Here is a 14,181-nt window from a genome sequence, read left to right on the forward strand (position 1 = left end):
TAAAAACATCCTCTAAAGAAAGAATAAAAAAATAAATAAAAATACAAAGAACAGTAAACACATCCAAAAATACATTATCTAAAGAAGAAAGAAAAATTGTTTTCTGTTTTCTTTTTTTTTTTATCTCTAAGAACAACATTTAGAGTTTCTGCTTCGGCACAATCCATAATTTTGCTGCACAATCATTTTTGGCTTGAGATTCACTTTAATAACTATCCACCCCAGTAAACAAAGATTTATTTATTTATTTATTTATTTATTTCGAATTCTTTTTTTTTTTTTTATAACATCATCCATTGCTACAGTGGCAGATGTTTCCTATTTTTTTCCAGGTACATTTAAATTTTTAACTTTTTTTTGCCCCCCCCCCCCCAAAACTCGCAGTACCATTTTCTTGTCACCGACCACAACCAAACCGTGTCATCTTTCTTCACAATCGCCTGTCAGGTGCTCTGCTCCCAGGTACAATTGACCTATAAACAGATCCAGTTGCATGTTTACTGATAGTGTAATTTAATCTTCTTTGACAGCGGCTGAAATTAGGCCCTTAAAACATTAAGTCAGTTTTTCCATGACATGTCAGAAGTTATTACAGGCTGTACATCATCTCCCTTTAGTAGTTTCTTAGGGACTGCGAACGTCATGTGATTTTCCTCTGCAGTAAAGGATTTTGTGCGTTAACCTCGGCTACGCCAAAGCAAAGACCTGGCACTTTCTACAGCTCATTAACCCGTTCCCTCGATGGCCGACCGGCTTCTTTTTAACTCGTGGGATGCCAGAAAGGCCTACAAAGATAGCTTGGACCTCGGCGTGCTCCCGGCTTTGATCCTGCATGAAAAGTATCTACAATAGGACTCTGCGACAACGGCTTTTGTTCTGAATTTTGCACATCAAGGCGTACCAGGCATGTCAGGTTTGTAAATGATGAAAACTATTCATCAGACGCCTAAAAGAGGCTTTTGGCAGTAAATTAATGATCGTGGCGGCACCGAGTATCACTATGCGGAGACTGCGGAGAGCTTTCATCTCAGCTGGGTCTCCGAGCTCAACAGAGGACTTGTGATGTGTATGAGGGGAACGGTACGGAATATGGCGAGGCCACCGTCACAGGAGGGGAAGGAGATGGAGACCGGGAGAGGATGTATATTAATCTAAAGTAAAAGCGTGACATGTACAGACAGTGTGAGATTGGATGGAGAGATTGCCGTGGGAAAATGTACCTCTCCAGTCTGGATCATACATATCATTCTTGTCACAGAGGAAGTTCTCTGACCATAGAAACAACAAGAGGTCACGGAACTTTCAGAACTTCTAGACAGCAACTTCAACTGATATGACTTTTTTTTTTTTTTTTTTTTGCACTTTAACGTATCCTAAAATTTATGGCTGGAGATTTTTTTTTAAGATTACAGACCCTGTAGGATTGCCCAAGATGCCCCCTTTTGCCAGGTTGTGAAAATCACCATCATCATCAATCCTATACTAGTACATTATTAGCCAGATTCAGAAAGAGTTAAGCCGGTGTATCAGTAGATACGCCGTCGTAACTCTGAATCTAAGCCGTCGTATATTTAAGTGTATTCTCAAATTGAGATACACTTAAATCTAGCTAAGATACGACGGCCTGCGCCATCGTATCTTGGCTTTCTATTTAGGCCGGCGGCTAGGGGCGTGAACGCTGATTTACGCCTAGAATGCGTAAATCAGCGAGATACGCCTATTCACGAACGTACGCTTGCCCGTCGCAGTAAAGATACACCGTTTACGTAAGGCGTTTTCAGGCCTAAAGTTATTCCACCAAAAATCTGGCCCAGCCAATGTTAAGTATGGACGTCGGACCTGCGTCAAATTTTAAAAATGTTTACGTCATTTGAGTAAGTCGTCCGTGAATGGGGCTGGGCGTAATTTACGTTCACGTCGAAACCAATAAGTCTTTGCAGCGTAATTTGGAGCATGCGCACTGGGATATGTCCACAAACGGCGCATGCGCCGTTCGTAAAAAACGTCAATCACGTCGGGTCATGATTCATTAGCATAAAACACGCCCACCTCTTCACTATTTGAATTAGGCGCGCTTAGGCCGGCACATTTAAGCTACGTTGCTGTAACTTAGGATGCAAGTGCTTTGTGAATACAGCACTTGCCTCTCTAACTTACGGCGGCGTAACGTATATGCGATACGCTACGCCTGCCTAACGTTAGGCACAGGTACGTGAATCTAGCTATATATATATATATATATATATATACAGGGAGTGCAGAATTATTAGGCAAATGAGTATTTTGACCACATCATCCTCTTTATGCATGTTGTCTCACTCCAAGCTGTATAGGCTCGAAAGCCTACTACCAATTAAGCATATTAGGTGATGTGCATCTCTGTAATGAGAAGGTGTGTGGTCTAATGACATCAACACCCTATATCAGGTGTGCATAATTATTAGTCAACTTCCTTTCCTTTGGCAAAATGGGTCAAAAGAAGGACTTGACAGGCTCAGAAAAGTCAAAAATAGTGAGATATCTTGCAGAGGGATGCAGCACATATTTCAGAGCTGCAACATCACTGGAGTGCCCAAAAGCACAAGGTGTGCAATACTCAGAGACATGGCCAAGGTAAGAAAGGCTGAAAGACGACCACCACTGAACAAGACACACAAGCTGAAACGTCAAGACTGTGCCAAGAAATATCTCAAGACTGATTTTTCTAAGGTTTTAGGGACTGATGAAATGAGAGTGAGTCTTGATGGGCCAGATGGATGGGCCCGTGGCTGGATTGGTAAAGGGCAGAGAGCTCCAGTCCGACTCAGACACCAGCAAGGTGGAGTACTGGTTTGGGCTGGTATCATCAAAGATGAGCTTGTGGGGCCTTTTCGGGTTGAGGATGGAGTCAAGCTCAACTCCCAGTCCTACTGCCAGTTTCTGGAAGACACCTTCTTCAAGCAGTGGTACAGGAAGAAGTCTGCATCCTTCAAGAAAAACATGATTTTCATGCAGGACAATGCTCCATCACACGCGTCCAAGTACTCCACAGCGTGGCTGGCAAGAAAGGGTATAAAAGAAGAAAAACTAATGACATGGCCTCCTTGTTCATCTGATCTGAACCCCATTGAGAACCTGTGGTCCATCATCAAATGTGAGATTTACAAGGAGGGAAAACAGTACACCTCTATGAACAGTGTCTGGGAGGCTGTGGTTGCTGCTGCACGCAATGTTGATGGTGAACAGATCAAAACACTGACAGAATCCATGGATGTCAGGCTTTTGAGTGTCCTTGCAAAGAAAGGTGGCTATATTGGTCACTGATTTGTTTTTGTTTTGTTTTTGAATGTCAGAAATGTATATTTGTGAATGTTGAGATGTTATATTGGTTTCACTGGTAAAAATAAATAATTGAAATGGGTATATATTTTTTTTTGTTAAGTTGCCTAATAATTATGTACAGTAATGGTCACCTGCACACACAGATATCCCCCTAAAATAGCTAAAACTAAAACCAAACTAAAAACTACTTCCAAAAATATTCAGCTTTGATATTAATGAGTTTTTTGGGTTCATTGAGAACATGGTTGTTGTTCAATAATAAAATTAATCCTCAAAAATACAACTTGCCTAATAATTCTGCACTCCCTGTATATATATATATATATATATATATATATATATATATATATATATATATATATATATATATATATATATTTACAATATTATATATTATATAAAGCTCCCAGAGGCGATTCAGTTTGCATGTGTTGCGCTATATAAGTTTGTCACTCACTCATATATGGGATACCTAGGAACAGAACAGCTGAAAATGTTGAGGATTTTAACATATGTACAAAGCGGAGGATCGCCTAAACAAATGCTGCGGCTGCTGACTTTTAAAATAAGGACACTTACCTGTCCAGCACGCCCGCGATGACGGCTCTTGGGTGATGCCGCTTCCATTTTCAATAAGGGAATCAGGAAGTGAAGCCTTCACTTCCTGCTTTCCTACTACGCATCTGCGACCCGCGCTGCACAATGCACTTGGTCCCTGCTGTCTTCTGGGTCCCGTGTGTCTCCCAGAAGACAGGGGGGGGCCGATATGGCGTAAAATTCCTCAGATAATGCGGGAGTGGGTGCAAATGGGTATATGCACCTACCTGAAAGGTGCCAAATGTAACACCAGAGGGAGGGAGGAATCTGGACAGCGGAGGTTCCATTTTTGTGTGGACCTTTACTTTAAAGCAGAATTGTGGGGTGGAAGAGCGTAAGGTCTCTAATATCCACCAGCTCCGTGATGTTGTCATGGAGGAGTGGAAGAGTACTTCAGTGGCAACCTGTGAAGCTCTGGTGAACTCCATGTCCAAGAGGGTTATAGAGAGGGTTATAGAAAAAAAAAGAACCTTGCAAGACAAAGGCATAATGAGCTTGTATGCATAGCATACTAGCTCATGATATGCATACTAGCTTATTATGTATTACTTACCTCAGATCGAAGCCCCCGCAGTTGTTTTCACCCCCCCCCCTTCCGGCGGCCGACATCTCGCCCAAGGCTTTTTTCCAGGTATCGCGGCTCCGGCACTGCGATTGGTCAGAGCCGCGATGAAGTCACTCCCACGCATGCACACGGGAGCCGCCGGTAATGGCATATCTAGCTGAAGTAACGGCATGACGTGCCATTGCTTTAGTGCGGGTGTGCCGATCTCTTCGGCACATGTAGACACGGGGATATCTCTGAAACCGTGCAGTTTTAGGAGATATCCAGGGTAACTACAGGTAAGCCTTAATATAGGCTTACCTGTATCACAAAGTGAGTTGTAAGGGTTTACAATCACTTTAAGGCAGTGCTGGAAGATAATGGTGGCTCCACAAAATATTGACACTTTGGACCCAATTTGGACATTTTTACTTAGGGGTGTAATCACTTTTGTTGCCAGCGGTTTAGACAATAATGGCTGTGTTGAGTTATTTTGAGGGGACAGCAAATTTACACTGTTATACAAGCTGTACACTCACTACTTTACATTGTAGCAAAGTGTAATTTCTTCAGTGTTGTCACATGAACAGATAGAAAAAAATATTTACATAAATGAGAGGGGTGTACTAACCTTTGTGAGATACTTTATGTGGCTGCAGCATTTTTTACCGGCTCTAAGACCGATCACATGACCGATGATCACTCAGTTCCCGGTCTTCACTGAGCAAGGGTGACTGTCAGTCTCCGGAACTTTGTTTCGACCCTCCAGTGCTCACTGGAGCACCAGGCTGTGGAAGGAAGCTAAAGTGGCTGGTTCAGCCTCTCAGTGATGTTCTAAGAGGCTGAGCCACTGCCAGTCAGGTATCTGGGTGTATTCTGACATTACAAACTGTACTGCTCTTGTGTTTGTGCGATCAAAACAGGGAATTGAGGTAGATTCGATGCATTTCTGCATGCATGTTTTCGACACTTTTTTTCTGTGTTTCGGGATGCAAGTTATTGTCCTAAAAAGGATTTGGGGACCTGGGTCCTGCCCCAGGGGACATTTATCAATGCAAAAAAAAAAGTTTTAAAAACTGACTTTTTTTTTGGGAGCAGTGATTTTAATAAAGCTTAAAGTGAAAAAAGGAAAATATTCCTTTAAATATCATACCTGTTGGGTGTCTATAGTATGCCTGTGAAGTGGCACATGTTTTCCGTGTTTAGAACTGTTCCTGCACAAAATGACATTTATATAGGAAAAAAAGTCATTTAAAACTGTGTGTGGCATAATGTAATGTCTGGTCCCAGCAATATGGATGAACATCATTGAGAAACATGGCATGGGTCCCCCCCCCCCCCTCCCCAGGCCATTATCAGCCCCTTTGGGTCTTGTATGGATATTAAGGGGAACCCTGCACCCAAATTAAAAAAAGGAAAGGTGTGGGGCCCCCAGGCCCTATATAGTCTGAACAGCAGTATACAGGCGGTGCAAACAAGACATGGACTGTATCAAAATACTGCAGAGAACACCAGCAATTGTAGTCAGGTAGGCTTTAGGTGCACACTGTGCAAAAAACAATAAAACTGAATACTGGAGGTCCCTGCCTGTATTTTTATGAGAACACCAGCAAATGTATTAATGTAGCTTTAGGTGCACACTGTGCAAAGGACACAGTACACTACAGTAAGTGAAAATACTGCAGCTAGCACAATCACCTGCCTGCCTGTCAGTATATTAGGAAGAGAATACAGGAACGGTTCTAGCTAAACTGAATACAGTGTATACATATATATACAACACCTGGGATGCATATATATCCTCTACACACTGTAACTGACTCGCCTGCTTGCTCTTTCTAACTCAAAATAAATGACACTGTCTCTCTCTGTCTTTAACCACCGCCGCAAAACACACTACACAAGACCGCAGGCGGCCTTATATAGTGTGGGGCGTGTACTAAACCCCCTGAGACATAATTGGCCAAAGCCACCCTGGCTTTGGCCAATTATGGCTCTCTGTTTTTTCAGCCCTGTGATTGGCCAAAGCATGCAGGTCATAGTGCATGCTTGGCCAATTATCAGCCAGCAATGCACTGCGATGCCGTAGTAAATTATGGGCCATGACGCGCGACTCGAATTTGGCGCGAACGGCCCATAATGTGCAAAATTCGGCAAACGGTCGAACAGCCGATGTTCGAGTCGAACATGTGTTTGACTCGAACTCGAAGATCATCCCTACATCTGATACATCAAATTGATTTCTCCACTTCAAAGTAAAAAATGCAGAGAATCTTGTTTCGATTTTTCGAAATATATTCAGAAGTCCAGTTCCATAACACCACCATTTGGTTACCGTACCCCCAAGGTGTATGGATGCCTCCAGGACCCCTAATGTAGCTTGTTCTTGAACTATATAGGAATTTAGATTTGTAAAATGATATTCCTGTAAGCTGGAATGAGAAAGGTCATTTCAAGTTGATGTGATTGGGTGACATTTAGCTTATTAAAGTGCTGTGAATCATAATTTAAGCCAAAGGCCATACCCAACACTGTGTCTTCCAGCTTTTGCCATTGGACAGCCACCTTTGTGTAAATACTGTGCTGTGTATGTGACTTATGTCACCCAGAAACTTGACTTCATTTTCGGCATCTTGCAGATGCTGGCAGTGCTCCAGGAGACTACACTCCACTGCGCATGCATGGCAGGCAATGTTACAAAAAGAAAATTGCTAGGAGAAAGGGTTAAACGTTTGTAGCGGAAGAGAAAAAGCTCTACCTTCTAGAATTTGTATAGAGGGTTTCTTCTGCTTTAAAAACTAACATGAATATGTATTTAGAGCTACATAAAAATAACTTCTTAGTTTTTGCGCTATAAACAAAAAAAGAGCATCAATTTTGAAAATAAATCTTTTTTTTTTTTTACTTTCTGCTACAAAACATTTCCCCCAAAACATAAAAAAAACGAATTTATTCATCAGTTTAGGCCGATATGTATTCTGCTACATATTTTTGGTAAAAAAAAACCTGCAAAAAGCGTATATTGATTTGTTTGCGCAAAAGTTATCACGTCTACAAAATAGGCAATAGATGTATGGCATTTTTATTATTAATTTTGTTTTTACTAGTAACGGCGGCAATCAGTGATTTTTAGCGGGGCTGTGACATTGCGGTGGACAGATTGGACACCTAAAATTTTTGACACTTTTTTGGGAACCAATGATATTATTACAGTAATCAGTGCTAAAAATATACACTGTTGTACTAATGACACTGGCAGGGGAGGGTTAACATCAGTGGCGATCAAGGTGTTAAATGTATTGCCTGTTTGTGTTTTCTAACTGTATGGGGGATTGTGTGACTGGGGAAATTCACAGATCCATCTTCCTGCTTAGCAGAAAGACAGGATATGTGTGATCAGCACTGGAACAAGATCATTCAGTGTCCAGGACAAAAATGCAATATTGCGCCCCCCAGCCCTTCGTTATGTGCAAGCTTATGAGGAGGCAGGGGAGAGAGAGCACAACCTGCACCTCCTTCCGTCTCGCTATCTGCCTCTACTTGCTGCTACCAGTGCTGGGCTGACAGTAGTAGTAATGCCACTGTCACTCCTTCTGTCAGCCATATAGTAGAAAGAACTTGCGGCACCCCCCATCCCTACAATACACGCTGTGCCCAGGGCAGCCGCAGTGTTGCCAACCGTCTGTATTTTTACGGACAGCTCGTAAAAACTGGCACTTTTTCCCCCCGTTCATAAATGTCCGTGGTTGCGGGAATTTGCCAGTAAAAATAGCCGAGATCGGTTCGGCTTGGAACTGCGCATGGAGATTGGAGGCAGGGGGTGATAGTGGCTGCAGTGGCACCGCAGAGGGGGATAGAGGCAAGGGACAATGGAGGCAGGGGGAGATTGGAGGCAGGGGGTGTTAGTGGCAGGGGGTGATTGGAGGCAGGGGGCCTGGGGGAGTATGGAGGCAGAGGGAGATTGGAGGCAGAGGGAGATTGTGGCACTGCAGAGGGGGGTGAAGGCAGGGGGTGTTGGAGGCAGAGGGGGATGAAGGCAGGGGGTGATGTGACTAAATAATTTGCCCTTATTATATCGAAAATAACAAAAATATGTTTTTTTACCTTAAGATCTACCTTAAATCACATTGCTATTTGCCTAGCATACTTGTTTGTAGCCTAAATACTGAAATTTGCACCTACAAATGTAATTTAGTAACTTTTGTGAAATGCCAGTAAAAACGTGGCTGCGCCAGTACATTTTGGGTGTCATGCCAATAAATTTCAATCTGGTAGGTTGGCAACACTGGTCAGCCGTCCCTTCTGCCCACCCCTTGCCCCGGCCCTGTGGGTGATCTCCCCTGTCAGAACAGAGATCTGCCTTGTTTACGTCCGGACCCGCTGATTGGCTCCCCCGGTGGCCAATGGGAGCACGCATGTGCCCACAAAAGTGAGTTCCCGTGCAGCTACACCGATTTGCGGGAGCAAGCCAACCTGCCGCAGTATAATGATGGCGTCTGGTCGGCAAGAGGTTAAAACAAGTAAATATAATATACCTTCCTCTCTATTTTTTGGCAGCATAAGGATTAAAAATAGTCAATGTTGATTGAGAGAGTGAAGTTCTACTTTAGTTCCACTTCCACTTTGAAGTTCCACTTGACAAACAGAAGCCATGCCTCCTATTGATTTTCAAGCTTGCTCTGGAAGAATGAAAGGGGCATTCCGATTCATTGCTATTCATTGCTAAGGGAAATCTTAAAGCTCACAATTAATAACCAAGCACCACCGAGTACATACCGTATTTATCGTGCTATAACGCACCCCGGCGAACTTGTAGAAAAATTCCTGAAAAAAAAATACTTACAGTTTGGATGCCCCTCGTCGGTGTCTTGCCCGTCTTCGATCGCGTCCTGCCCGTCGTCCATCGGCGGCCTCGTCCCGTCCGGCGTCCTTCTGCGGCCATCGTGGTGTCCTCCCCTCTCGATCCCCGCTTCCCGCGCTGTGCTTGAACCACTGCGCCGGCATATACCGAGCGCAGTACACTCAGGTATAGTCGGGCAGACTCGGCTCCTCTCGCGTAAAGGACGTACAGGACGCACAGGACGTGACCGCGAGAGGAGCCGAGCCTGCCCGACTATACCCGAGTGTACTGCGCTCGGTATATGCCGGCGCAGTGGTTCAAACACAGCGCGGGAAGCGGGTATCGGCATATATCGCGCACCCACAATTTTGCCCTGATTTTCAGGGCAAAAAAGTGCGCGGTATACGCCGATAAATACGGTATATCAAAACGTCCTCGTTTTCCAGCAACCTTAACATGATCAGGAAGTTGTAGATGAGTCTCGGTAGCCAATTAACCATTGTAAACATGGAAATAAATGCCAAGCGAGAGATTAAAATCATGAAGCAGACCCCCCAGTAACAGTGGGGGAGCTTAATAAACACATGCTGACTATACAGCAGGTGGTGATGAGCCGGAGTGAGTTACAATGTCTCTTTATTTCATAAGGTGGAAGAGGAGGAGAGAAGACGTGGCAAGAAATAATTCTCAATGGCTGCAAATTAAAACAATAGATGTTTTCTGCATAAAGGACTGAAGACGCTCGTTAAACAGAAAACAATGACAGGCAGAGAGAGAATCGAGGATGATGAATAGGGAAGTGTAGGCGCAGACGGGCAACAGTACAGCCCCATAAATACCCAAGAGACAGGCAGAGCATAAAATAAACGTAGAAGAGCTTCAGCACAACCGGGTGTAATTGATTATAACGAGCTGAACCCGAAGCTAGAGAGAGAATGGAATCTGTTTTCTGTCCCATTTACCACGCTTCCCAAACCTGCCTGGCAGCACTGCATGGATCATAAGTTATCCAGCCATAGTGTGACAGTCAGACACAAAGGTCTGATATTGCTACTGTTTGGCGGCGCGGGGGGAACTAAGGGGTGTCGTAGAAGAGAACCACCCCTCCATTCTACCATGGATCCTTCTTTCCCGTCATCTAAAAAAGGGATTTTGAACACTAAATTAATGCAAATAAAATCCATTTGTATGTATTTAAGCGTTAACCTTTTTGGTCAAAGCACTTTGTACGAGCCAAAAATGGCTGACTTTTTCCGCAGGAGCAAACTGAGCCCCCTTCTGCCACACACACAGCCAAATACGCTTTCACTTGTCAATATACTGTCACGTTCTGTGACAAATTCACATATAGAAGACATTCCTGGGACGCAGTCCAGTGCTAGAAGCTGATAATTCAGGAAGTGCCACAGGCAAAGAATGGATGGGGCAGGCATCTCTGTAAATATCGAATATATACAGTGTCATCATGTTGGCGGAATCTAGATAATCGTATTTTACGCTTGCATTACAGCAGATATACAGAATAATAGCTAACAGTTTAGCACAGGAAGTATGGTCGGGGCATTTAAACTCCTCCATGATTATTCAATGAGGCACAGAGCAACTTGTAAACAGAAGCCCACAGTGACCAATCAGAATCTGTTAATACTACAGTAAACCTAAAGCAAGCCTGAATCATACCAAATTTCCAGATATCTCTTTATCTGTCTTTATAGTTAAAGCGGGGGTTCACCCTAAAAACGATTTTCTAACATTACATCCAGCTCACTCTCTACATTGACAGTGTGCCGTAAAATTTTTCTTTTTTCGCTGTACACACCTCGTACAGCTATTTTCTTCCCCGGCTTCCGGGTAGGGCCTCCCACGGGAGTTGGCATTCCTATCCAGCAGGTGATTGACGTGATGACAAAAACGACCTCCACCCGTCGCATAAGGAGCGTCACGGGTTGCCGAAAGAAGCCGAACGTCGGTGCGCCGTATAGCGCCGATACGCCGTTCGGCTTCTTTCGGCAACCCGTGACGCTCCTTATGCGACGGGTGGAAGTCATTTTTGTCATCACGTCAATCACCTGCTGGATAGGAACGCCCAACCCGGAAGCCGGAGAAGAAAATAGCTGTACGAGGTATGTACAGAAAAAAAAAAAATAACAGCATACTGTCAATGTAGAGAGTGAGCTGGATGTAATGTTAGAAAATCGTTTTTAGGGTGAACCCCCGCTTTAACTATGCTGTTCAGCACTGAGGAGATTTAAATTCCAAAGACCTATGGTATGCAAATTTCAACCAGCTTTTTTGGTTTAGTTTAGAGCATGGCCTTGTACTTAAAGGAGTTGTAAAATAAAAACATTTTTTGCCTAAAATTAATGTCTGCAAGGTAGACAGACAGAATAGTGTAATGATTCTGTTAAAAAACGAGTAAATACCTATTAAATTCCTTCATCTCTATCACCTCCGGCGTTCTAGTTTCTGTTCTCTCATTCACTTCCTGGTTTGCGACGCTCGTTCATGTAGGAACTACATTTGCCAGTATGAATTGCGGCACGCCCAGTAATTCACACCTCCTTGAAGTCTCTAACATGTAGAGAGCGTCCTGCCGCACAGATGTAGTTTCCAGGAGGGGGTGAGCACGTCACTGACCACCGCAGTAAAGCCTCCCTTCCAGGTGGTCAGTAAAATCAGACAAGCAGGAAGTGAACAGAACAGAGAAAAAATAGAGCAACTTCTGAGCAAAAACGAACAATGAGGAAGTGAAAAGAGGAATGTCTGCAGGTAAAGGATGCTTATTATGATTTTTTTTCCCCTTTAAAACCCCTTTAAGCCACACTTTGGACCAGTGAAAGTTCTAATCATGGTGATGGTTCTCAACCAAGGGAGCTAGTTGCATTTCGCATATTAAGCTTCAGATTGCATATATTGCATATGAAGCTTAAATGGGTTGTAAAGGTTCCTTTTTTATTTTCCAAATAGGTTCCTTTAACCACTTACCCCCCGGAACATATTGCTGCCTAAAGACCAGAGTACTTTTTGCGATTCGGGACTGCGTCGCTTTAACAGACAATTGCGCGGTCGTGCGACGTGGCTCCCAAACAAAATTGGCGTCCTTTTTTTCCCACAAATAGAGCTTTCTTTTGGTGGTATTTGATCACCTCTGCGTTTTTTATTTTTTGCGCTATAAACAAAAATAGAGCGACAATTTTGAAAAAAATGAATATTTTTTACTTTTTGCTGTAATAAATATCCCCCAAAAATATATAAAAAAACATTTTTTTTCCTCAGTTTAGGCCGATACGTATTCTTCTACATATTTTTCGTAAAAAAAATCGCAATAAGCGTTTATTGATTGGTTTGCGCAAAAGTTATAGCGTTTACAAAATAGGGGGTATTTTTATGGCATTTTTATTAATATTTTTTTTACTAGTAATGGCGGCGATCAGCGATTTTTTTTTCGGTATTGCGACATTATGGCGGACACTTCGGACATTTTTGACACATTTTTGGGACCATTGGCATTTTTATAGCGATCAGTGCTATAAAAATGCATTAGATTACTATAAAAATGCCACTGGCAGTGAAGGGGTTAACACTAGGGGGCGGGGAAGGGGTTAAGTATGCCTGGGTGTGTTCTTACTGTGGGGGGGGGGGGGGTGGCCTCACTAGGGGAAACACTGATTTTCTGTTCATACATTGTATGAACAGAAAATCAGCATTTCCCCTGCTGACAGGAACGAGAGCTGTGTGTTTACACACACAGCTCCCGTTCCCCGCTCTGTACGGAGCGATCGCGTGTGCCCGGCGGCGATCGCGCCCGCCGGGCACACGCACGGGAGTCGGGGGCGAGCGGGGAGCGCGCGCGCGCGCCTCCGGCGGCGCGCACGCGCCCCCTAGTGGCGGCTATACGATAGGACGTATAGCTACGGGCTCTCGCCCAGGAGAGCCGACCTGCCGCCGTATAATGACGGTGCGCGGTCGGCTACTAGTTAAGCTAGTGCATGGTTTGTTCACTTACCTTTTCCTTCGATTTCCCTTCAAATTTTTTTTTCTTCTTTGTCTGAATTTCTCACTTCCTGTTTCTCCTTGGTAAGCTTGCCCTCATCATCTGAGCTGTTCTGGCTGGGGGTTAGTCAGCATGTTCGCCCCCTCCCTTGGGACTACATCCTTCACAGCGTCTCCCCGCAGGGATGTAGTCCCAAGGGAGGGGGCGAGCATGCTGACTAACCCCCAGCCAGAACGGCTCGGATGATGGGGGCAAGCTTACTGAGGAAAAACAGGAAGTGAGAAATTCAGAAAAAAAACATTTAGAAGGGAAATTGAAGGAAAAGGTAAATGCACTAGCTTAAAGAAACCTATTTAGAAAATAAAAAACAAACCTTTATAACCCCTTCAAATTGGATGTCAACCTCATTTTTTTTTTATTAAGACTCATATCTGTTACAACAAAGATGTAATTTCATCTGTGCCCAGTCTTACCACAAAGAGTTAATCCAGCTCTGAGCAATCCTCTTATCTTTCTTCAGAGAAATAGGTGTCCGTTCTTCCCCCTTGCTGTGAGTGACAGGTCATTTTCTTATTTCATGCACAAGCCTGAGAGAGGCATTCTGTGTATTTTGCATCTCCCCTTCTTTCTTTTCCAGCTGTCCCAGGATTGGCTGCTCCACACCTCTGCATGATTGGGCGTGCTGAAATCATGTGGTGACTTTCCTGGGTTTTGACTGGATCTTAGTGATCATGGGGCATAATCCATAAGACCAGCAGAAGTTCAATGTAAGAAATATCGATGCCTGTACAAGGGGAGTCTAGAGGTGGGCGGGGAGTCTACTGACATCACGACTCCACCCACCGAGCCCTGGACAACAGACCTGCCCACAGAATTCAGAGTGTT

General features: G+C 43.8%; 1 protein-coding gene across 7 annotated transcripts in view; it reads left to right on the forward strand.

Annotated features, from left to right (window-relative positions):
• The window catches only part of CADM3 (cell adhesion molecule 3), a 620,371-nt gene that overhangs the window by 329,311 nt on the left and 276,879 nt on the right, over window positions 1–14,181 (forward strand). The window contains exon 1 of one of the 7 annotated variants that reach the window (XM_040333871.1): window positions 892–913. The exons of the other annotated variants lie outside the window; for them this stretch is intronic. Within the exon in view, the coding sequence (XP_040189805.1) occupies window positions 907–913 (7 nt within the window). The 5' untranslated portion in view covers window positions 892–906. Of the gene's footprint in view, window positions 1–891; window positions 914–14,181 lie in introns of those variants that run through there. 7 annotated transcript variants of the gene reach the window in all.

Source organism: Rana temporaria, chromosome 13 (assembly GCF_905171775.1).
Source record: "Rana temporaria chromosome 13, aRanTem1.1, whole genome shotgun sequence".
In the NCBI taxonomy this organism is placed as follows: domain Eukaryota; kingdom Metazoa; phylum Chordata; class Amphibia; order Anura; family Ranidae; genus Rana; species Rana temporaria.